Source organism: Castor canadensis, chromosome 12 (assembly GCF_047511655.1).
Source record: "Castor canadensis chromosome 12, mCasCan1.hap1v2, whole genome shotgun sequence".
Classification (NCBI taxonomy): Eukaryota; Metazoa; Chordata; class Mammalia; order Rodentia; family Castoridae; genus Castor; species Castor canadensis.
The window spans coordinates 123,133,940-123,159,334 of record NC_133397.1 but is presented as its reverse complement, the minus strand read 5'-3'; the positions used below and the strand labels follow the sequence as shown (position 1 = coordinate 123,159,334).

Here is a 25,395-nt window from a genome sequence, read left to right as displayed (position 1 = left end):
GGAAAGTACATGCCCCTAGCATCAGTGCAAGGCAGATCCTCAGACTTCCTCTTGGAGATTGCTGATGTTCTCTGTTCCTAAGACTAGTGTTGAGAAACTACAGCTGTGTGTATTGGTTTCTCACCTCAGCAGGGACTAAGGGTAATATTATTTTTTGTTCTCCATTTCTTTCTGTTAGTATTTTAGGGGCTGGGAATGTAGCTTATCACTCCCCACAAAACCCCTACCTCGTCTCATTTCTTTCCTAGCAGGTGATTTATAAAGAAATGTATAAAGAAGGTAGAAGTAATTAGGTAACCATACCATTTCTATGACTTGCACATCCAGGTCACACACTTATCTATAGTCGTGCTCATTCTTGCCTCTTCCTGTCTATTCTTGGATTTGAAGTCGACACACTATATCCTGGGGGCATGTCACAGGTCTGGGGGCCTTCACCTTGAGCCACTCCACCAGTCCCTTTATGTGATAGGTTTTTTTGAGATAGGGTCTTGTGAACTATTTGCCTGGGCTGGCTTCGAACCTCAATCCTCTTGATCTCTTGTCTTCTGAGTAGTTGGGATTATAGACATGAGCCATGGGCGCCTGGCTACGATGGTGAAGTTGAGTAGTTAGAACAGAGGCTGTGTGACCAACAAAGCTGGGATATTTACTATCTGACTATTAAGATAAGTCTGTTGAACACTATCTTAGAAGAGGTGGTGGTCCTCTGATGTTTCTTGGTTTTGATCTTGCCCTCTTCCATCTCTTCAGGTCATTAAGGCTTGGCCACCATTGTTTAAAAGATACCAGACTTAAAACAAAATTAAACATTCCCCTACTGGGAGAGATGGTGCACACCTGTAGTCTCAGCAGTGGGGAGGCAGAGTTAGGTGGACTGTAAATTAGAGGTCGACCTGGACTATACAGCGAAAACAATTTCCTTTGATTTTTCAACACCCTCATGACCCTGCATTATCTCTCACTTTCTCCTTCACACCTCTTAAAAGTTGCTCTCCTCATTGATCTCATACCCCTCATTTTCCAGCCACTTCTCAAACCACTTCAGTCTCACTTCTGTTCTTACCAGTTGCTGTTAGCTACTTAATTAGTTAATGAAATAAATGAGTTTAGTTCATGAAGCAACTCAGTTGATGAGAAAATTTGTTGGGGAAACACTGTGGACCATGTGTGGTCCTAGGCCCTGAGGACAGAGCAGTGAACAAAATCTGCAGGAATTCTTTTTGAATAGAACTTGTAACCTAGTGGGGGAGACGGAATAATGAGCAAAATAAAGTAGTAAAACACCCAGTAATTTAGAAAGTGATAAATGCTATGGAGAAAAAGTCCATCAGGGGAGGGAGACAGAGAGTGCTGGTCTCTGGAGGTGTGGACTTCTGGCTTTAGAAGGGTAGGCAGGGAATGCCTCACCAAATGAATGACATTTGAATGACGACCTGCAGGAAGCGAGTGAGCTCCTGGCACAGGAGCATCATGGGTAAGGACTCTGAGACAGGAGTGTGTGGAGTGTCAAGGACCAGCAAGGACCAATATGGCTAGAGAGACTAGCCTACTACGAGTAGGTTGATGGGATATGGGGTTAGAAGGATAATGAGGAGCTGTTTAGTCTTGTCTGTGAGTCTAAAGATTTTACTTTTATTCTGAGTGATTAGGAAATAATATTAGAAGGTTTCGAGACAGGAAGTGATATGACCTGACAGCACTTAAAGGGATCCCTCTGACTGCTCTTCCAGTTAAGGGGTTGTCACCATTGTTCACAGGTGGTGGGGGGCTAGGATGTGGTACTGAGGGAAGAACTGTTCCAGTTATGAACAGAGTTTGGAGGTGGAGGGGAAAGGGTGTGTCATAGATTAGGTGTGGCATGTGACATGGGGGGTTGGTTAAGATCAGTACAAAGTTTTTGGCCTAAACCAATGGGAAGGTAGAGTTATCATCAACTGCAATGAGGAAGGTTGAATAAGGAGAAAGTTTGGGGGGAAAATCAGGAGTTTTTTGAGATACCTTCGAGATACCCAAGTGACAATGTCCAGTGTCAGGCTGCATGCATAAGTCAGCAAAACAGTGAAGGGGTTGAAGATAAACATGTGCAAGTCACCATGTAGACCATAGTTAAAAGACCAGAAAGGGAGTAGCTGAGATACAAGAGAAGTTTTAAGCTCTGAGCTCTGGATTACTCCAATTTAAAAAGTAATGAGAAGGAACAGAGTCTGAAAACAGGAGTCCACGAGAGAACCGAACCAGGACATCTGGTGTTATGGAAGCCAAGTGAAGAAAGCCATGGGAAGAGGAGGAAGGGAAGCAAGCAAACATGGGGCTAAATGCTACTAATCAGTGAAGCAAAATGAAGACTGAGAATTGATGTTTGAATTTAGCACCATGGGGTCACCAGTGACCTCAACAAGACTAGCCTTGGAAGTGTGAATGGAGTGTGGTTGGGAGAGAATAAGCTGGAGGCTTGGCTTGCTGGGCTGGTAGAGTGTGTGTGTGTGTGTGTGTGTGTGTATGGGGGGGGAGACATATACATACACACACGAGCAGAGAGAGAGAGAGAGATAGAGATAGAGAGAGAGAAAGAGAGAGAGAGAGAAAGTATGAGTTGAGAAGAACTGGAGACAGGGAAGATAGAAAAGTTTGAAGGATTTTGCCATGAAAAGTGCAAAGAAACAATGTTTTATTTGACAAATCCAAAGGCACTTGTCATTTTTGTTTCTCTGTTATCCCCAACATTATGCATGGTACACTCTGGTTTCTAAGATTTCCATTTGTCAATGACTGCATCTCTGTGGCTGATGGAATTGTTTTTTTAAAAAATTTTACATGCATGCACCAAAGGGAAGTGCCAGGAGCTTAAAACAACATTGGGAGTAGCCCTCAGCCCGTGGCCAATGGGCATTGGGAGATCAATATCACATCTCCTTTGCCCTTTGGTTGGTTGTGTATTGTGTGTGCTTCTGCAGCTGGTGGCTCCTGACACGGAGCTTCTAAAACACTTAGAATTTCCTGAGTGCTAGCTCGGGGCAGCAGGAGCATCTTTTGCTATTCTGTGGCATACCTGAGTTTATGCCACTAGGGTGGCTCTACATGACCTTGAGATAGCTGCACGATGGTGACTGGATGCTTGAGGAACCAAGCATGTGAAACTTTCATCCCCACCCCTGGACCTCTGGGGAGAGCAGAGGGCTAGAGATCGAGTTCAGTCATCAATGTCCACTGATTTGTCAGCCATGTCTACAGAATGGAACCTCCATAAATATCCCTAAACAATCGGTGAACACATGGAGGTGTGGGCAGGTGATGTGCCCAGAGAGGGCTTGGGGACTCTGTGCTCCCTGCTCCATACCTTTCCTCATTCTTCTCCTCTATTCAGCTGTTCCTGACTTGTGTCCTTTAGAGTAAACTGTAAATGACAAATAAGTGTTTTCCTGAGTCCTGTTACTGAACATGAGGAGGAGGTTATAAGAACCCCTGATTATAACTGGTTGCTCAGAAGTGCAGGTGGCACCCTACGACTTGCAGCTAGTATCTAAATACATCAGCCATGCTACTGAGCCCTTGACCCGTGGGTCTGATGATAATTCCAGTTCGGTAGTGTCAGGATGGAACTGAATTTTTGGACACCCAGTTAATGCTGGCAGAGAATTGGAGAATTGCTTGGTGTGGGAAACCCCTACACAGTTGTTATAAGGGCTGTGAGGAGAAATTCTTTTAAAGATACCCAAACCTAAGTTCTTTTAAACATATGTTTTCTGCATTTTGAAGGCATCACACACAGAGATGAGCAAAAGTTTGATTTCACGCCATGCGTATTCATTTTGCAATCTGCGATATCTAATCATGGAAAGTTTGGAAAATGATTAATTAGACAGTAATGCTTAGGGCTGGTAAGTTCTTTATGAATGCTAACTATTGAGCCAAGAATCTGTGAGGTAGACAGATTATTCTAGGGTGAGAGCAGTTACTCACCTCTTCTTTTTTTTTTTTTTTTGTCTTTTCTTTTTTGGTGCTGGGATCGAACCCAGGGCCTCACGCATGCTAGGCAAGCTGTACCACCGAGCTACATCCCAGCCCAACTCACCTCTTCTTGAGACTGATTTTTCTCATTGCAGTATGCTCAGTCCTGATTAAATCATGAGGCTTCTTTAGAAGTATAAAGAACACTGGACAGCCCCTTTTAGTATACTTAAGACATCTTCCCTTCTCTCTACTCCTGCAGAACCTGAAAATATTACAAGTCTAAAATAATCTGAGAATCTTGCACCAGGAGGAAAGCCCTGATTATTTTATCACCTCACTGCTTCAATGTCTTGGTTTTGGTGTCTTTTGAGAAAAGAAAACCTGTCTGGAGCTTCTTGTCATTCTGTTTCAAGAGTACTTCTTTCTGTGCTTGCTTCAGCAGCATGTATTCTAAAATTGGAATGATACAGAGAAGATTAGTGTGGCAAGGAGGACACGCAAATTTGTGAAGCATTTCATATTTTCCCTCATATGTGGAAGCTAGATCTATAAGTTAAATGTATGTAGAAACATATATGATCATATATATATATACATATATCGTGAGAGAGAGAAAAAAATTGTGCTAGTGAGCCTGTCTGAGGGGGCTATAGGAGGTGGGAGAGAGAGAAAATGTTAGAGAATGAAAAATATAAAAACAGCCCATCTACATCTGAATAGAATATAACGCAGTGTACTGTGAGCTGTTTCATATTAGGGGTGCATGATGATAGAGAATGAGTAAGTGATTGTAGGGGGGTTCATTTGATCAAAGCATGATAAATACAGACCTGAAGTACCAAGATGAAACTCCCTTGGACTATCAATATACACTTAATAAAAAAAAAGAAGGGCAGGAGGGAAAATAAGTCTTTTCCAGGAGTGGGTACCAGTGGAAAGGGACGAGCACAAGGTAAGGGGAATGAAGATGACTACGGTGGGTGTATTTCGTATCCATATATGAAAATAGAAGAATGAAAACTGTTGAAATCATTCTAAGAAGGGTGGGAAGGGGAACGATGGAGGGGGTAAATCTAACAGATTTATTGTAAGCACATATGCAAAATCACAATATATACTCCTATACTACTATTATATATTAATAAAACTATTTTAAAAAGGAAGAGTACCTCTTTCTAACTGGTGGCCCCCGCCTGTCATCTCAGCTGCATGGGAGGCTGAGATTTGGGAGGATCATGATTCCAGGCCAGCCAGAGCGAACGGGATAAAGAAGCAGGGCATCCTGAGGGAAAGGTGTCTGGAAGTGAGGACAGTGATTGTCAAACATCATGGCTGTTCATAGGACATAAGTTCACAAAATGGCGGCATTAGTTTGACTGAGGGTGGAGTTTTTGCCCTTTGGTGTCAAAAGTCGCCTGTCAGACACTTGGGCAGGCTCAGGGAGGGCTTCATTGGTTTCCATGGGCTCCACTAGAAACTGGCCATTTAGTTGTGACCACTCTTCTTTTCAAACTTTTTGTGACTCCTGTTGCTGAAGGATGAAGACTGATTTTTTTTGTGTGTGTGGTACTGGGTTTTGAACTCAGGGCTTCAGGAACTGTGTTGCTTGAGCCACACACATAACCTTTTTGCTCTGGTTATTTTGGATAGGGTTTTCCTTTTTGCCCAGGCTGGCCAGAACTGTGGTCCTCCTATTTGCATTTGCATTGTCTCTGGGATGATGACAGGCACATACCACCATGCCCAGCTCTTTCTGTTGGGATGTGGTCTTGCAAACGTTTTGACCAGCTGGCTTGGAACCATTATCCTGATGTCCACCTCCCAAGTAGCTAGGATTACAGGCATGAGCCACCAGTGCCCAGCTGGGAGCCAAATTCTTTTCAGCAGCCTATAAGGCCATTCACAATCTGGCTCCTGTCTTGTTTCTAACTGGAACTCCACTTTGCTTGCCTAACCACGCAAGCTATGTTCTGGCCAAGCATCCTAGCTTGGATTCACAAGGCCTCATCATTCTGAGCCAGGAAACTATGAGGGAGGCAAGGCCGGGGGGTAGGCGGTCCTGACAATGACCCTGTTCTAAGACCAACTGTGGGTGGTAGACACACAGATAACTTCATGGAATTGTGAAGGGAAGTGCTGACACAAAGATCTAGGGGAAGGAATGGCATTTGCCCTGGAGACAAACACAGAAGGTTGCAGGGCACATAATGAAGGCAGAACAGGCATGGGGAGTGACTGACTGTGGGGAATAAATTAAAGATGACTGCTAATTTCGAGTTATGTTAAGCAACTGCATAAATGGTAGTACTGTGCACGGACCTGGAGAATTCTGGAGAAGAGTTGGAGAGGTAGGACAGGGTTGAGTCACCTTGGTAAATCAGAGGTCTTCTTGTCAGGCTTTGTGTGTCTGTGATTGTAGCAGGTAAGTTGGCAGTAGTTGGGGTAACGACGCTTCAAGGGTAGCAGGGATATAGCTCGGTGGTAAAGTGCTCACCCAGGGTTCTTGAGGCCCTGGGTTCAATCCCCAACACTGCAAGAAAAATAATGATGCTGCAAGACCTAAAATCACCTTCAGAGGAATGGACAACCCGGCTAGGCCAACTATGGACTGAGAAAGATTTCACCATAACAGATAGTGCATGTTATATAAGAATTGTGTCTGCACACTGCAGAATGTCTTCTGTCTTAGAGAAGATGGGAAGCTGGGACTGCCTGCTCTTCTGGGGACTCGAGGGCACAGGCCATGCAATATGACCTGCTTCTCCCCCTTCCAGACTTTAAGGACAATTGGCTTGCCCTTTTAGAAGCTCAGTAATCATATCATTCATTCAGTTCATTCTTGCTAAAAGATTTTTATACAAGGGTTTCTGAAATCGAGTTCTTGTGCATTCCAAATTACTTTTGTTAAACTATTTTAGTAAAGTATGATTCTTATACATTCTATTTGCTTAGGGTCTTTATTTTTCAATACTGGGGATCGAAATCAGAGCCTCGAGGCAAGTGCACTACCACTTGAACCTTACTTAAGGTTGTTTACTAAAAATAGTCACAATCTAGAAGAAACATATATTATTTTAGCCATATTTATCTCCCATGTATGCAAATTCAAGTTCAGACATCTCTGATGACTTCCTGTTATGCCCTTAATTATGTACTGCAAAAAGCTGTCCAAGTTCTCCTTTGCCTTTTTAATGGCTAGAGGTAGGTAAAAAGAAAGTCAAAAGTCCTACTGCTCGGGCCTTAGCCTATACTCCTGCTGTAACTCTGCGTCTTGGGGATTAATGCACTGCCTTCCAATTGATTTGCAATGAGTTTGACTACTTTGCAGACTTCTTTTTCTTTCTTTCTTTCTTTTTTTTTTTTTTGGTGGGACTGGGGTTTGAACTCAGGATTTCATACTTGCAAAGCAGGTGCTCTACTGCTTGAGCCACACCTCCAGTCCTGCAGATGCTGGCAGGCTTTAAATTCCCACCTGATGAGTTCTCCTTGTTTAATACATTTCATGGTGGTGCCCATTGTCCTCTGGATAAAGTCCACATTTTTGACCTAACTTACTAAGATCCTTATTCCTCTCCTTGTACTTTTACCACAGGCTGGGGCCAGTGACTCTGAAGTGGACCTTGAGCTAGCCTTTCTACTGCTGGGACTTCTTATGTCTTCCTCCTTCCTCCTCCCCTTGCTCACTCAGCAGTCTGGCTATGCCCACTGGCTCACCCCTGTCCAACCTTGAAGTCTATACAAGGATGGGGGACTCTCCTTCCCCCCACAGTATACTGCGCCTCCCAAAGGCTTCCTAGAGCTCTGCACTAACACCATCCTATCCTGTCTCTCACTTGTGCGGCCTGAGTGCTTATCATCTACAGCTCTTCCCAGAAGGTAAATTCCTCAAGAACAGGAGTTCTGCCTTGTTCTCCAGTGCAATACCAGCACCTAGCACAATCCCAGGTACACAGTAGACAGTAAATATTTGCTGATTGAATTCGTACATATAAAGAAAATGTATACATACCACATTTTTAGTCCATCCAGCAGTTGATGAACACCTAGACTGATTCCATCAAAGTATTTCATATGCATGTATGAAAATATAATAATGAAGCACACTAAAATTGTTTAAAGAAGGAGGGGGAGGGAGGATAGGAAAGAGTAATTCAGGAGGTGAATTTGATCAAAGTCCATTCTATGTATAAATAGAAATGCCACAATGAAATCTCTTTATACAGTTACTATAATAAAAAAAAAGAGGAAGAAAGAAAATATGCACTGATGTTATGCCAAACAGAACAGAAATGAAGAGAAATATTTTACCTAAAATATGAGTAATGTGTTTGCTTGTATGTGTTACATTAGTCAAATCACTGTTATTCTACATTAACAAATACAAAGTATACTTTATTTTTTCTTTAAAAATTTTTTATCATATTATTGTTGTACTGGGGGAACATTGTGACATTTATAAAAGTGCTTACAATATATCCTAGTTAAATTCACCCCCCCATCATTCTCCTTGATCCTCCTCCCCCTGCTCTTGGAATGGTTTCAACAGGTCTTACTTTTCCATTTTCATACATGAGTGCATTATATTTCTACCATATTCACCCTCCTGCACCCTTTCCTTATATCCTCCCCCTCCACTGGCACCAATTCCAATACAAATTATACTTCAGATGTAATTTGAAGAATAACATGGAGTCCTCACATGGGAAGGTATTGAAGTTTTAAAGTGTTTATTTTCTTCCATTTGAATTGGTACAATTATAGGTGTTATTAACAACAGCAGCAACTACCAGGAATCTGTTCAATAGTAATATAGTATTTTTATTAGAAAAGTAGAAAATGAAGATCTGCTGTGTTTATTGGAAATAGCATTTTCTCCTGGAGTTTCCATACAGGACCAAGGTATCAGAAAGTATAGTGTTGCAAAAAAGGTACATGAAGGGTCACCATAGAAACCACAGGGAACATCATTTGTGTCCCAGGCTTCTGGAATAGAACTATTGAAAGAAGGCAAGCCAGGTCAGGTTAGGAATCCAGTGAAGACACTCAAATGGGGTTTGGCCCAGATCATGCTCTAGAAACAGATATTATGGACAGAGACAATCAGAAGTGAAAGATAGCATTCCCTTGTACCATGTGCAGTTGCTTCCAGTTGACAAAAAGAACTTGCTAGTGTGTATTTCACTGACCTTGTTAGGTAGGGATGAATTCAATAACAATTACTTAGACCCAAATAGATGTCATCACTTGAGGCTTGTGAAAATTAGACTTTGGAACTAGGTTTATGTTTCTTAATCTATAACATTAATAACAAATATTTCTATATTCATTCTAGCATCATGACATACAGCTGTTATTCGATTTGATTTATTTCTGTGAGTTAGAAATTCTTCTAAACCTTGTTTAATATTACAGGTTACTGAGTTCAAAATAATGCATACAGTTAGTGGGAGAGCCAAGCCTGAAACTCAGGTTTCTGCTTAGGATTTCAGCATTTTTTCCACTCCTCTACCAAAAATGAAATGACTTACGTGTCCAGACATAAATTCATCTCACAACATTTTAATTTCTGATTTTTATTCATCAAATGTTTATTGAGGCTATGGTTTGTATCACTTTCCTCATGTTTAAGACGGGGCTAACAGTACCCACCTTGTAGGCAAGTGATGTGAAAACTAAGATATAAATTGCAATAAAACTTAACCATTATTATTGCCCTGATGGAAATATGAAGAGTACGGTAGACACGTGTATCAAATGCACACTTGGGCGTGAAATTCAGAACTCGAGACAATACTGTGTAGCTCACTCATGACACTGAGCACTGGTGGCGGTGGGAGGGGTCATTGCTGCCCTAGGAGTGCTGATGGGTAAGGAACTCTGTAGTGGATATTATTTTATTTTATATATCTTTGGAGGAAAAGCTCATTTAGTTATTCTGTAAAAAGAGTTGGAATGACAAATAAACGTAGATGGATAAATTCTATGAAACTGGAAAAAATGTATTGTTATTAGCCTATTGAAAAATGAAGCAAAATGGCCAACAAATTAGTTATGACTAAATGTATTGACCTGGCCATGGATCTTCCTTCCTTTTTCCTTCTAAACCTGCACCATTCGGCTGACTTAGATGACGACGGATTATCTTGTTAGTTACTATTCATTAAACCATATTCTCTAGAGTGCTAGGATGCTAGTCACAAGTCACAGGGCAAAGACAATCCAAGTTTCTAATGAAGCCAAGCAAGGACAGCTAAACAATGTAATTTATGCTGTTAACAATAATAGAAGAAAAGATTGTTGATATTAGAGCAAATAATGAATTTCCTATTTCTACCACCAACCAGTTACATGACTTTAGAAAAATCAGTTACCCACTGAGGACCTCAGTTTCTTTTTTTTTTTTTCCTTCTATTTTGCTACATAGTCTTTTACATATGAAATATTTTATAGATGCCCCAAGCATTCACCCCTCACCCTTCACAGGTCTGGCTAAATCCCTTGGGTGCCATGGAGTCCATCTGGAAACTGGAACTAGCTATCCTCTGGGTTCCTTCTTCCTGATTTCAGTTTGGATTTTTTTTGGTGGAACTGGGGTTTGAACTCAAGGCTTTGTGATTGTAAAGAAGGTGCTCTACCACTTGAGCCACACCTCCAGTCCATTTTGTTCCGGTTATTTTGGAAATGGGGTCTTTAGAACTATTTGCCCAGGCTGGCCTTTAACCTAGATCCTCCCAATTTCAGCCTTCTGAGTAAGTAGGAATACAGGCGTGTGTCACCGGTGTGGGGTTAGGTTTGGAATTCTTAAACAGGCAGAATATTGCTATGTTTGGAATTCTTTTTTTATTATATTATTATTGTACTGGGGGTACATTGTGACATTTACAAAAGTGCTTACAATATATCTTAGTTAAATTCACCCCCTTCAGCATTCTTCATCCTCTTTCCCCACTCGTAGAGTGGTTTCAGTAGGTCTCATTTTTCCATTTTCATACACAAGTTGTGTTTGGAATTCTTTAATGGGAAGAATATTGCTGTTAGGCCAAGGTCTTAGCATGTGTGGACAGCTATTTTATAAGCAACATTATCTATATATTCCTGGTCTTATTGTAATAACTTTTGGGGTATATTTTAAATATATTTTATATATAGATATGCTATATATACTATATATATATTTTGTATATAGATATATCAATATATCTATATTATATATATAGATATATCGCAGATAGACTTAGCTGGGGATTGAACCCAAGGTCTTGTGAATTCGAGGCAAGTACTCAAGCCCTGAGCTACAGCCCGGCACTGTATATGCATTTTAGTAAAATATAAATCAGATAGGGAATTATTAAACTATTTGAACAATTCAATCACACTGAATTTAAGATTACTTAGTAGTGTGAGTTTCATACTTTATTTGCGGTGCTGGAGCTTGAACTCAGGGCCTTCACCTTGAACACTCTACCAGCCTTTTTATTTATTTATTTTTTTGTGATGGGATTTTTCAAGATAGGGTCTAGCAAACTACTTGCCCAGGCTGGCTTCGAACTGTGATCCTCCTGTTCTCTGCTTCCTGAGTAGCTAGGATTACAGGCATGAGCCACTGGCACCTGGCTCTTGTTTCATACTTAATCTGAAGTTATTTCTAGAAAGAATTCAACATAGATTCTACATTTTCTTTTACTTGCTTCGATAACTTACCATCATTCCTGACTGAACACTGATACAGTCTAAGGAGAAGTGACAATCATTTTAAAAGAACAGAATACATTAAGTCTTACAGCTGTCAGACAGTTGACTCTCCTGTGTTCATTTTTTCTTTGCCCTTGTCCAACAGGAGAATATATATATATATATTTTTTGGTTTTTTTTCTTTTTTTAATTAAAATATATTAAAGGTTAAATAAAACATGGCAACAAGTGTCAGACTATTAGGAACTAAGAAAGGGGATCAACTAAATAAACTAAGATAGTTTTATGTCTTCCTTGCGGTTATGTAACACTTTCCTTTCTAAAATTTCACATGGCAAGTAAGAAAAAAAGAAGGTATAACTGCCCACTGGGGAGGATGGGGGAACAGATCTCTTATTTAAAGATCCAGGATGGAGGTATGGGGCTGAGGGAGAGAAATCAAATCACAATCTTAAGTTTTTACCATCTTGTTAAAAACTTTCAAGAAACAATACAAATGAGGGATAGTAGATACACAGCCTCTATTCTATGAATAGTCCACTGGGATCATGAACACTTGAACAAATGGGATGGGAAGGACGTTAGGCCTGAGATAAGAGTGGTAATCTCTTCCCACTCTAGTGCCCTAGGAAGTGAAGAAGGGACCCTGCCTGCTAGCACCACATTGGAAGAGCTAGGAGAATATTTTTAACTTGCAGATAAATGATAAAACTTAGTTCTTTTATGTCTTTTGTTGCTTTTGCTCTAATGAGTGTTTTTTTTTCTGATCTCAGAACTGGTCACACCAGGTCACTACTATCTTGCATTCCATTCTGAGACACACTTTATGAGAATCTGACCAAATCAGTAAGAGTTTGGGTGGGAAAGTGAGGAGACTTGAAGCCCTGTAAGAAAAGGTTGAAAGAGCTGGTAAGTGGCTCGAGTGGTGGAGCACCTGCCTAGCAACTGGGAGGCCCTGAGTTCAAACCCCTGTACCACCCAAAAAAGAAAAAAAAAAAAAAGAGCAAAGATTGAAGAACATGAAGATTTTGATCTGGGGATTTCCAAAAAGGGGTGATCAAAAGAAGAGTCAGAGTGACTAGGGTTCTTCAGTGTGGCCTCAAGGGAGGATTTTAGAACAGAGTGTTTCTGGGACTTGGAACTGCCTCCAGCAGTGTTTTCTAGCTCTGTATGTTGGTGAGCAGAGGGTGCTGGAATCCGAGGCAGTACGCAAACCATGGTGGTTGCAGAGTTAAACTTAAGTGCAGATTCCAAGCTTAAGACATTTTCTGTATTTACCTGCTAAATCTGTGCATGTCACCATACCTTCCTTTTCTCCAGTTAATTTAAATTTCTCTGTGTTTCCTTTATGTATGACATGCCTTTCTTTATTGTTGCTTAAAATGCAAGTCAATTCCTTATATTTGTCTTAAATTGGAGAGCAGTTTGTGCCAGTGTCCTTCACAGACTGTAAAAAATGCCTTTATTATGAAGCCACAGCCACCAGGAACTTTGACCTCATGTTAATTGAGAGAATAATGTGTTTTATGATCTCATTAGAACCTTGACATCTGTGTGAGCACTATTTGGTTCACATTTTTCTTACAGAATTCTCCTAGTTTTTTGGGGGGGTGTGGTGGGGCAGTGCTGGGGTTTGAACTCAGGGCCTCCTGCTTGCTAGGTAGGTGCTCTACCTCTTGAGCCACCATGCCCCTGGCCCCCAAGCACGTCCATTATGCTGGGTTTACAGAGATCCTATTACACTGACTTTCATTTTCCTTCAGTGTAACATTTAAAAAATACAGTATGGTGTTGCGCTATATTTAAGAATTTCATCATAACTTATCTTCATTTTTACTATTTTAAGAACTTCTCTTTGTCAGGTCACAATTCATTACTCATATGGCCACAATTTCTAAGCAGGAGAAATGAATTTTGTAAATTCATTTTAGGAAATGACAGGAGGATATTCAATTCAATCTGGCTTCTCTGAAAGATTTGGAGTGCTTTTTTCCTGAGACTATTTACTTTACGAAATGTGAATGAGAAATGTGACTTCTGTTTTTAAAGCTATTTCTATTTTCCTTTTTTTCCAATATAATACTCAGATGAAAAATTCTTAGAGCATTTGAGTTTAGATTCTATAAGAATTTTAAATCAGCAACTTTAGTTGCCCTCATTGGATTGACTTAGCTTTTTTAGACAAATTTTTAGTTGCTTGAGTCATAGTCTTTGTATCTTTCAAGTATAAATTTTTCAATAAAATAATTTGAATTGGCTAACATGATCGTTGCCAGCAAGATTTGGGAGAATAAAAGGCAAAATTCAACTTAACTTTGTGGACAACACAGATGCTTTGTTCTTACCTCTACAGCCTTAAAAGCCCAGATGGACCTCAACAGAAGTCAACCCCACTCAACACTTTTCAGAGTTTTTACAATTTTAAAAACGTTTTTGAGATTTTTTTCCTCTCTGGAAGAACAAGGAGCTGCTAGGAGGAACTCTTTTGTGCTTGTTGCAGTTTTCAATATGTACGTATCTGGGTTAGGAGCTCAGATTTGGCTGTTGGGGTAGGGCTGTTTTTAAGCATCTTACAAGGACAGGTTTGGTTAGAATTACCGAGATGAATCGTTTTCTGAACATCAAAGTCATGTTTGCGTATAGTTTTGTGGCTGTTGGGCGTTCTGGAGAGCGTCAAAGCTGTGTCCTGGTCTAGGAACAGTGAGACAGCGCGCTGAGCAGTGTCCCGGGCTCTTGCCGATGCGCCCCCTCTCTCCCCAGATGTAAACAAGCGCTGCTGGCACCAATCCCTGTCTCTGGAGGCACGCTCAGAGCGCATGCTCTTCTGACAGCGGGTCTCTAGCGCCATTTTCGTATGCAGAGGACTGCACACTAATTAGGCGCGTCCTGGAGACCGAGTTGTTCCAACCCCACCCGGAGCCTTGCAGAAAAGTCAAGGGCAGGCTGGAGGACAGCGCTCACCGCCCCCTACAGCGCTGCGGCTGGGGTTACCGAAAGAAAATCTTCTGTGATCGCTCTCCTTGCGCACAAGTGGCACTTTCCCTCCTCCGTCCCAGGCTGGCCCGGTTGTCCCGTGTCGCCCCTTTCCAGATCAGAGCAACATTAAACACGAGCCATTTGTGATGGCTTTGCGCTCACGGTGGCGGCCCAAAGGAGAGGACGCGGAGAACCCGACCGGACAGTGGTTTTACGTGAGAGCAAAGCGCAAGTTACGCTGGGTCCTGTCCTAGCTAGCGCTTCTTCCACGTTGTGTTAGGAAGGGCCGAGGGCGGGGCTCAGTGGCAGAGCCTGCCCAGCAAGCGGGAGGCCCTGAGTTCAAATCCCACTACCGCCAAAATAGAGAAATGAACAAATAAATGAGATGCAGAGCTCTCAGTGATGGTTGAAAGGTTAGCTAGAGGTAAGGCAGGGCATGGAGCAGAGCCAAGGGGTTTTTAGTGTGTGTGCGCAGGTGTGCGCACGGCGCAAGGAGAGTTTAGAAGAATACGGAGAAGTGGGGGGGGGAGAGGGAGAGAGCGAGAGAGGAGGACAGGAGAACAGAGAGGAGAGGAGAGGGAGGAGAGAGAGAGAGGGGAGAGAAGAAAGGGAGAGAGAGAGAGAGAGAAAGAGAGGAGGACAGAGGAGAGGAGAGGGAGGGAGAAGAGGACAGAGAGGAGAGAGAAGAAAGGGGGGGAGAGAGCGAGCGAGAGAGCGAGCGAGAGAGAGAGAGGAGACGAGAGGAGAGAAGGAGAGAGAGGGAGGGAGAGAGAAGAGGACAGAGAGAGGGGAGAGAGAAGAAAGGGGGAGCGAGAGAGCGAATTCTGAAGTGGGAGAGGGCTTCGCGGGTGCACAAAGGCACAGGGGGCCGCGCGTCCTCGGCGACAGCCACCGGGACCCCTCGGTTTCATTCATAAGTTTCCGGCGCCGAGGCCCCGCCCGGCCCGCTGCGTTTCCTGCACAGCAATTGGTGAACCGCAACAAAGCCTTAGCAACGGGCTCTTAGTGACCGCGGGGCGCCTGGTAACCCCGGGCGCTGCGGGAAGGCGCGGGCTGTCCCTTTAAGGGATGGCCGCGGAGCGGTGAGCGTGGAGGGGCCGAGGGCGGGCGGGAGGCCGGTCTGGGGGCGGACCGCGGGGCGGTGGCCGAGGAGGAAGAGTCGCTGCCGAGCGGAGGTGGCGAGCGAGGGGCGGCGCCGCTGCTGCACCGGCGGGCACCGGAGTCCTGCCCGCGGCCGCGCCAGTCGCCACGGGCGCGCTCGGGGCCCGGCGTGTCCTCCATGGTCGCTGTGGGCGCCGGGGAACGACTTCGCCCGGCCGAGAGAGCTGCTCTGCGCCTCCCTGCAGTCGCGGGGTCCGCGGCCGCGCGGCCACAGCCCGGGGCGTGTGCGCCCCGCGCGCAGCGGGCTCGGAGTCCCCACGGAATGTCCCCGGGGCGCCCGGCGCGCTGACCTGCAGCCGCCTCCGCCGCCTCCTGTCGCCCTCGCGCTCGCCCTCGGGCGGACTCCGTGTTGGGGACTGCGAGCTGCCCGGCTCCTGGGCAGTGGGGAAGCCCCCGGGGGCGGGTGAGCTCAGCTGGCCACGACCCAGCCGTCCCCCGTGCGCATCGCGCTTAAGATGGCAGCGGAGACAGGGGAGCTAATCGGGGCTTGCGAGTTCATGAAAGGTGAGGAGCGGCCGCCCCGCTGTCCCTCCACCCTCCCACGTCCCCAACTCTTCACTTCGGGTCCCTTTGTCCCCAGTCCTGCCCTGGCTTCTTCCTCCGGGTCCCCCGTGTCCTGCAGCGGCCGCGTGCGCCCTGCCCTCTCGCCCACTCTCCTGTCTGTGTCCCCCAGGACCCCTGGCTTCCGGCTTCTCTGTCTGGTGTCCCCAGGAATGGGACAGCCTGGGCTGGTGCCCGGGCTCCTCCACTCTGCAGCTCGTGGGGATCCTGTCCGGTCTCTCCTTTCGATCACATTTCCCCTACCCGGGCTGGCCTCGGTTTGGGGGATCCCCCCACCCCTTCCGCACCCACACCCCTCCTGTTTTTCCTCTGGGTGAAGGCTCGAAGCCGCAGGGGGCCATCGCCTCGCTCTTCCCCTTCCGCAGCTGCCGAGGTCCGGGGAACTAGGAACCAAAGTTGCATGTGGACTTTTGTGGGCGCTCCAGCTCCTGACCACAGCCACCCGCCCCAAACAGGGGAGTCGGGGCGCTGTGTCCAACTCCCCACCCCGGTCCCTCAGCCAGGTCCTCCGATCTCCCCTTCTCTGAACTCTTGTGCTCTTGGGTCCCTGTGGCTTTCTCGGGAGATCAGATTTCTCCAAGAATCAATCCCACGTGTTGTGGGGACTTTAAATTGTGGGTCACAGATGTTATTTTTGCTCCTTCGTGTTTTGACAGTGCACTGCACCCCGCTTCTCTACTACTTCTCATATATTTTCTTCTATCTTTTAAACTTGTGTTTCAGATCGATTATATTTTGCTACTTTAAGGAATAGACCAAAAAGCACAGTAAATACTCACTATTTCTCCGTCGATGAGGAGCTGGTCTATGAAAAGTAAGTTTCTATTTTTTTTTTTCTTCTTAACTATTTACCTTGTTGGCCCTCTGCTGAGGAACCACCGTGCACCTCACTATGCATTTTTATCCGCTTTCCCCCCACAGGACGGGTCACACTACCAATGTTTGGGGGAGAGGTGCAGGGAAAATTAGCAGGATTTGAAGCTGTGTACACCTCAAGCCTTTCAGAGTTCTATGTATGTCAGTTCTTCCTTCTCCCACCACAAACAGCAACTGTGGGTTCCTAATACTCCCAGAGTGGGATCAGGTCATTGCCGGATGCTGTAATTGGCCGGTGAATCAGTTGCCAGGTTTTTCTGGAGCACGCACAGGGTACCGCAGTGCCCCTGTAAGAGGCGCTGGGGTTTTTTACAGGGCACAGGGCTTCTCTTGCAGCTCAGGATGGTTTTGTTTGTGTAGCCTGTTTCCAGAGAGCAGGACACCTGAGCTGCAGGGAGCTGTATGCAAGTCAATCTAGGAGGAAGATTTTGCCTGTGTGATATTTAAATGCCTCAAACTTCATGGCATTATTATTTTTTTTTTTTGCCTTTGTGTAAGTGGTATAGGAGTGAGGAGTGTTCATTTCCTTTTTTTTGGTTTCTTTGCTTCTGTGGAATTAGGATTTGAGAGTACATAATGAGAACAGGGAACTGTTTTCTGTGAAAGACCATTGATCTTGTAGGATGTTTTAGTATTTTAGAAAGAGTAAAACATTAATTGAAGAGAGACCCATCTCCACAGGGAAAGCAGCAGATAGTAGGGAAAAGGAAGGCCAACTTGACTTTCTTTTATGAAAAGGGCTGGTGCACGGGAAGGTTTGCTTTTACAAGCTCAGGGAGAAAGGCAGAGAAGCAGGGATAAACGAGATCCAAATTCAAATTCTAGAGCTGGGTGCACCCTGGCAGATGAACAGAACTTGGCTGATTGCATTTTATTATTATTAATATTATATATATTAATAATAGTTACATTAAAAGTATTATTTTAATTTTTTTTTGGTGGTACTGGGGTTTGAACTCAGGGCCTCACAATTGCTAGGCAGGTGCCCTGCCACTTGAGCCACTCCACCAGCCCTGTTTTGTGCTGAGCTTTTTCGAGGTAGAGGCTCTAGATCTATTTACCCTGGGCTGGCTTTGAACTGCAATCCTCCTGGTCTCTGCCTCCTAAGTAGCTAGGATTACAGGTGTGAGCCACTGGTGTGTCCTGTTCACATTTAAAAAAAAAAATCATTTAAAAGTGACTGGATCATCTCTTTCAAAACAAAAAGAGCTGGTGTTTCCAAGGAGACTACTGTACTCTCACTTAGAAGTTTAATTTTAATTTCTTGTTATTTTAACTGAATGTGCAGTTGAACGCACATAGTTAAATGAACCCTAAGCTTCCCAGGCCTTATCCTGTTAAAAGGCTATCAATTGACAGTTCTGCTTAAGCGTTTGGAGGTACCACCAGGCCTTCAGAAAGTCAGCATTCTGGACCTCAAGGAACTTTGCTTTTATTTGAGGGAAAGTAACCTTTGTCACTTCATCACAGAGATGCTTGAAACTGATGTCTTCAGGACTGTTTCTTTTAGAGGTGCAGGAGGAAGGTGCTCCTGATGCTTGAGTGGCTGAATAAGAGTGAGAATGAAAGAGCCTTTTGCTGCTGTTCCTGCTGAGGCAAAGAGGTCTGAATCCCTGATCCCTGGTGTCAGATGACCGCTGGGCTCCTAGGCAGCATGGGGCTATGCACAGCTTGCTCCCTGATCCTGGGTACCTGGATGAGGTCACTGTTTATTGAGTGCTTGCTCCATTGTTGGGGTTGTGAGTTTAGGACTTAGGGACCTCTGGAGAGTCTGAGGACAGGGACAGTGTAGATGCCATCATGTTAAAGTCTGTAGTTACTAAGGTGGCAGGGGTTATTAATGTGTCATCAAACAGGCTCCAGTTAATGAGATCTGAGTCTCTTCTCTTGGGATTGCTAGGTGGAACACCCAGCAGAAAATTACAGTTAGCCAACTAAACATAGCACACAATGGCTTTTTGATTCTCCTGTGAACATACGAGGAAAAAATTGCATGTGATTTTAATGTTGGCATTTTAGGATAGGGCTAGTTTTAACTTATATGCTTTTCTTTTTAAATTTTTTCTAGTTTTGAGACAGTCTCACTATGGAGTCCAGGCTGGCCTTGAACTCTTGGTCCTCATGGCTCTGTCTCCTGATGCTGGGATTGCACCATTGCACCCAGCAACTCTATGCCTTGTGTATTTATTCTACTGTATTTCTGGTGTCTTGCAAGGAAACGCTTACCAGAAGGGCCACTTGGTTCATTTTGTGAACGTGAATGTCATTTGAAATGGTCAAGACTCAGCCTGGACAGAGCTTGTCCTCAACTTGAACTTGCTTACCATGCTGCAGGAGTGCTATGGTCCCAATCACCCGCCACTCTATCTTTTTGTTCCCCCAGCATATTACCCTGTGCCTAGTGGTTACAGAGAATGACATGCCGATGGGTGCCCAGGTTCCCTTCAAGGAGCATCAAGGCAATAGGGTGAACCACAGGTCTGCAGTGAGGGGTACAGGAGAGAAAACTGCCCTGGGAAAAGCGTGACCCCTGGGCTAGTTCACAGGAAGATGGGGCACATCTAGTGGAGGGGATCAGAAAAGGCTTGTGGAGGAGTTAAGGTTGTCAAGCAGGGTTGTGTGTGTGTATGTATGTGTGTGTGTGTGTGTGAGAGAGAGAGAGAGAGAGAGAGAGAGAGAGAGAACAACAGAGATGAGGAGGGAGGCTTAGGACAGGTCCTAAGTGTTTCTGCACTCTGCCTGGTGTGTTTACAGCTCACATGGGGGCATGTGGAATATGAAACTGAGAAGTTGGTTGAGGACAGAGTGAGTGCCAGGCTGAGGGGCCTGCAGTTCCCTTGGTGTTCCATGGGGCTCTCGTGAGCGTTTCGGGGCAGGTGTGTCGTCACTGGATTTGTTAATAGTGGTCAGTATTTCCTGAGCATTTCAGTATATTCAAGTTGCTATATTCTCGGTGTTCTGAAGCTATTAGTTCATTTCTTTTCACAGTCATTCCATGAAGTAGGCCTCATTGTCACCTCTTGTACAGAGATGAGAAGAAGGGACAAAGAGACTTGGTAACTTGCCCACGAGCACAGAAATAAGAAGTAGCAGAGATGGGATTTGAAACCAAATATATACTTGAAACCCAAAATATATTTGGAGGTATACCCTCTCTCAAAAAATTAATATGGTAGCATCATTAAGATTGAAGGAGGAGGAAAGAATCCCCTTAGAAATTCTGGGATGTTCAGGGGAAGAAAATGTGCCTAGATTAAGATGGCAGGAATGACATGGACAGAAGGGATCTGAATCCATATGACCAGGTGGTGGGTTGGTGGGGTGCTGAGGAAAAAGAGATAAAGAAGTCACAGTGAGCCTTGGGGCGTCATTATCTGAAACAAGGAAGTTGGGTGGAAGAACTGGCTCTGGTGGGAAGATGAAGCATTCCATCCTGGTCACATTAAATTTAAGGAAGTCACATCATTGTTGAATATGACATAAATGTGCAGTTCTTGAAGTTAGGAGTGTCCCAAGGAAACGGTAAGAATGGTGTAGTTTCTGGGGAAGAAGAGAAGTGTATTTCTCAGGTAGGACCAGGATGAGAGGAGTAAGGGAGGGAGGTGGAAATAAGCAGCCAAAGAGGTAGGAAAACACTGAGGGAGGAAGGGGACAGGACAGGGGCGAGGGGAGAAGGCAGAGGCAGTGGAATCCATTTCTTGGGGTCCACTTCTTGGAAGAAGGGTACAATGAGAGAGATGCGAAGGAGCTGGAAGGACATGAGGTTGTCTGGATTCTGTCCTGTGGATAGAAAGGTCTCTGTCACGTCACAATGTGAGTGTCCCTAAGGGAAGCAGTGTTTGTACACATTGTCACATGGGGCCTCACACAGCACTACGACTGTGTAATTATTTGTTGAATGTTCCGATGAGACGCTGCCTTTCTGGCTAAATTGTCACCTTAGAAACTAGTAAGTGGGCTCTTAAATATTGGGCCGCGTTTACTCTGGGCACAGCTGTGTTTTGCTCAGATGTTTGTTTAGTTACAAAAGGATGATAGTGCTCCAGGATTGAAATGGCAAACCTCTGAGAAGCCAGGGAGAAAATTTAACTAAATGCCTTCATGAGGTGAGGCTTAGAATGAAAGTTTGACTTTCCTGCTTGGTTTTTAAACAGAACTTATCTTATTCCTATAAAGATCTGAGCAGTTTTAATAAAACTTGGATGATAAAGAATCCTACTTCATCCTTGGGTGGTCAGCATTAAAGCCACATGTAGGCTAACACTCTGTGGTACTAAAATGACCCCGTAAGGATGGTGACTTCCAAAGATTTACCTGGATTTGATTAAAATATAAAAAACACACAACTGTCCAGAAAGGCTAATTCTTTGGTATTGGAATTGGACCCTGTAAATCTAAATTAGAGGCTTACTCTTAATATCTTGGCACCCATTTTTTGGCTCAAGAGTTAGCAAAGTCAAGCGTGTATTGTTAGAACCTTTGTGTGCCCCCCTTCTCGTTGGTGGTGGGTGTAGGACTGGGTGTAATACATGGAAAGCCATCTTGCTGTGAAGCATCGGGCATAGATTGGTCTTTGCTTTCAGCCATCTCTGTTTTCATCTCTTCTCTCCTTGGGAAAGGTAATGAAGTTGCAGGTGATAGGTCTTGATGGCTATACTTTGGGCTGAATTTTCAGCAGTTTCTGAAGTGACTCCAAGACATTTCACTACATGTTTTAGCATGTTACAAATGACCTGCCTCAGCTTAATGCCTGTGATTCCAGCACTGGGGAGGCTGAGGCAGGAGGCTCTCCAGTTCAAGTCTGGGCTACATCTCAAGAACCTGTCTTTAAAGAAAACTAACAAAACCAAACAAGGACCAGGCAGCCTCTAATGAGGACCAATTAGTTCAGTGAAAGATTTAAGTAGGTGAATTTTCACTTAAACTTTATTAAAGCAGCCTGATATTAATGCATCCGAGAATTTTTGGATAAATAATTTACAGAAGAGTGCTTTTTTTTATCTTGTCTGTTGCATAGGTTTGAGTCAAAATATGAACATAGGACAGCTTTGAGTGAATTACAGAACAATTTCTTCTACCTAGAAATATTCATGAGGATGAGTATGTAAGTTAGATGTAGTTGAGATGAAACCCTTTTGGTTTTTCAATTTTTATTTCAAAATTGATATATAGCTAGTAGGTAATTTAATGGGAGATCGGATGCCACTCAAACTTATACACATGTCTGAAATCCTTTTTTTTTGGTGTACTGGGGTTTGAACTCAGGGCCTCACACTTGCTAGGAAGGTGCTCTACCACTTGAGCCACTCCACCAGCCCTTTTTGTGTTGGTTATTTTTGAGAGAGGTTTTTGCTTTGTGCCCAGGCTGGACTAGAACACAGTCCTCCTATTTGTGCCTCCCCATGTAGCTGGGATAACAGACACATGCTACCACACTCAGCATTTGGTTGAGATGGGGTCTTGTGAACTTTTTGCTCAGGCTGGCCTTGAACCAAGATACTCTCAACTGCCGCCTCTCAAGTAGCTAGGATTATAGGCATGCACCACCACACTCAGCCACATATAAGAAACCTTCCAGAGCCTTAGGCTCATCATTTACTAGTTAAGCTCTCCTGATGACTTGCTGTGATGTAGACAGAGGAGGAGATCTGGTTGAATTCAGGACAGATTTCACCACTGAAATAATAATGAAGTCACAAGAGCAATAGCGACAGCTTATACTGTGTGTGCCTTTATTTGGATTACAGACATTAACTCACACACACATTAACTCAGTCCTCAGAACAGGTGCAATTATTGCCCCTTTACAGGTGAGGCACTGAGGCCCGGGGAGAGGAAGTGCGTTGCCTGAAGTCACTGAGCTAGAGAGTGACAGTGCTGAAATTCAAGCCTCAGGAAGATGGTCCTGGAGTCCACGCTCTCAGGCTCAGAAACTTCCAAGGTGTCCTGAGCCTCAGGTGGCACGGAGGTGTGGGGCAGCTTTCCCTCCCTGCAGACTTGACTCCTGTGACATGGGTGGACATGGCTTTAAGTGTGAAATGTGCCAGAGACTCTGGACACCGGCTGTGGCCAAGTCATATCTGGGATGTGTGCTGTGCTATAATTAAAAGGTTGTTTTTCAGTTTGCCTTTTGTTTTTTGCAATTTCTCTCTTGTGGGTGTAATTTTGCCTTTTCTTTTTTCAGTGTATTGCCAAAAAGAAAAGAAATTGAGTTACTTATTATTGTATATTGGTAGAAAACAAAAGATGCCAGGTTTCGTTTGTTTGTTCTTTTGAGACAGGATCTGGCTGTGTGGCCCAGGCTGGCCTTGGACTGGAGATCCCCCGCCTCAGCCTCCCAAGTGTTAGGGTTACAGGAATAGCCAGCAGGCTGAGCTTGGTGATATGCTTTTGCTGCTTAATTGGTGTAACTTAAGATAGAATGACTTCTGCATCAAATTTGCCTCGGATCCTAGAAAATGACAACTTTTAAAAGATGGTAGGTTTATACTTTCTTCTCCATTCTCCATCCTAACCTTACCAAAAACCCCTCAACAACAATAAGAAAACCCAGTGTTGTTTAGACCTGTGTCTCGTATCCTCTGTTTTGAGCACATGAGTTTTAGGTGTTCATTTCGGTATGTGTGACTCATGTTATTAAGTGTACATCATGAGGAAGTAGATGTAGACTTAGCTGTATAAATCCATACTCAATTCTTTGGTTTTATTTTGAATTTTTACTTTTTTGTGGTGCTGGGGGCTCAAACCCAGGACCTCACGACCTAAGGAGTTTTCTTAAAAGGGCTCGCCTTCCTCAGCCATCCCAGGAGAGGGGTCCTAGCAGGTTCCAGGAGGCCCACTGGGCGCTGTCTGCATCCAGTGCCTTCTGTGCCAGGTTACCACAGGCGGCGTCATTATTTTGTTTGAAGTAGACTGCTAAGATGTCAAGTGCTCTCATCTGAGCACTCCCAAGGCACACTCCCAAGCCCAGAGTAAATGACTGACTTAGCCACAGCTCAAAACAACTTTGTGCTGTACAAAAAATACTCAACACGTTTTTTTTATAGGACTTGAACAGCATAACTTGAAACTCGTTAAGTGGTTGAAAAAATTGCTATTGAAGAAACTAACATTGAGAGGGGATAGACTTTGACGCAGGGTGCTGGGCCAATACTTTGGAGAGACAAAGACGGAAGTGGCAACAGGGTATAATCAACAGATGACAGAGTTGTGTGGTTGAAGTGAAGAAAGACAGGAATAATTCCTGCCCAGCACATTGAAGACGTCATGAGTAAGGTTTGAAGTAGTCGTCGAAGGGTGTGTAAAGAGCAGAGGACATTTTGGGATCTCTGTGAGGACCAGTACTACCAATTTTTGCCCCTCTCCCTGTCTCTATACCTAGCACTTAGCATACAGATGTCCAAGAAATTCTCATGGAATGAGTAAGTGAGTGACTGAGTGAGTGAGTGAGGAAGAAGGAAAGGGATTTCAGGAAGAGCCATGAGGAAAGGTACATTGGGAAATAGCTAGATTCACTCTGATGGCGGGTCATATTTGAATGGAGAGCAGTCCCAGGTGAGGAGGGACCGGATGGAAAGCCATGGGTACCATACTTTCTGTTTCTTTATGAATGGTGGAGGGCCTGACCAGGACTCTGAGGACGAGTGCATCCATGTGGCAGGTGGGGGTCAGTGTTATGGCTGTAGCAATGGGAAGAGAGGCCAGATGGGGAGAGGCCAGAAAGACTGGACCAACTGGATTTAGGATAGGAATTAAAAGTGAGTTCAAGGTTTCTGGCTTGGGCAGCTGGGGAAAGTGACAGGTTTAGTAGGTGAAGCATAGACTGAGAAGGTGGACCTACCTGTTTGGGGAAGTAGAAAGGGAGGATCACCAGACTGCAGTCTTTGTCTTTGTGGTCTCGCTGCAGAAGGTAGACATTACCTGTCTGGGACATTTAGATAGTATTTTTTAAAATGTGGAGAGGTGGGTGGGATGGCTGAAAAAAAAAGCCTTTCTGGCTTTTTTTTGACTTGAGTTGGGCTTTCTACACCCAATGTTCAAAACATTAAAAAATTTTTTTTAAAATTTCAAGTTACTTCAAGAAATGTTGGTTTTGTTAATCAATCGAATACTTCCAGGATCACAAAGAATTATACATTGGACAGGAGACATAAAAAGCATTGCTGTAGTCTGGGC

General features: G+C 44.1%; 1 protein-coding gene and 1 pseudogene across 4 annotated transcripts in view; both read left to right on the top strand.

The window, feature by feature from the left end:
- The first annotated feature begins 4,380 nt into the window (after positions 1-4,380).
- On the top strand, positions 4,381-4,479 carry LOC141415202 (U6 spliceosomal RNA; annotated as a pseudogene).
- An 11,325-nt stretch (positions 4,480-15,804) lies between these two features.
- Positions 15,805-25,395, top strand: part of Cdc14a (cell division cycle 14A) — a 155,416-nt gene continuing 145,825 nt past the window's right edge. Inside the window, exons 1-2 of one of the 4 annotated variants that reach the window (XM_074050896.1) lie at positions 15,805-16,287; positions 17,068-17,158. In XM_074050896.1, coding sequence (XP_073906997.1) covers positions 16,239-16,287; positions 17,068-17,158 — 140 coding nt within the window. In that variant the 5' untranslated portion in view covers positions 15,805-16,238. Of the gene's footprint in view, positions 16,288-17,067; positions 17,159-25,395 lie in introns of those variants that run through there. The other 3 variants (XM_074050900.1, XM_074050898.1, XM_074050899.1) reach the window with 3 other exon arrangements.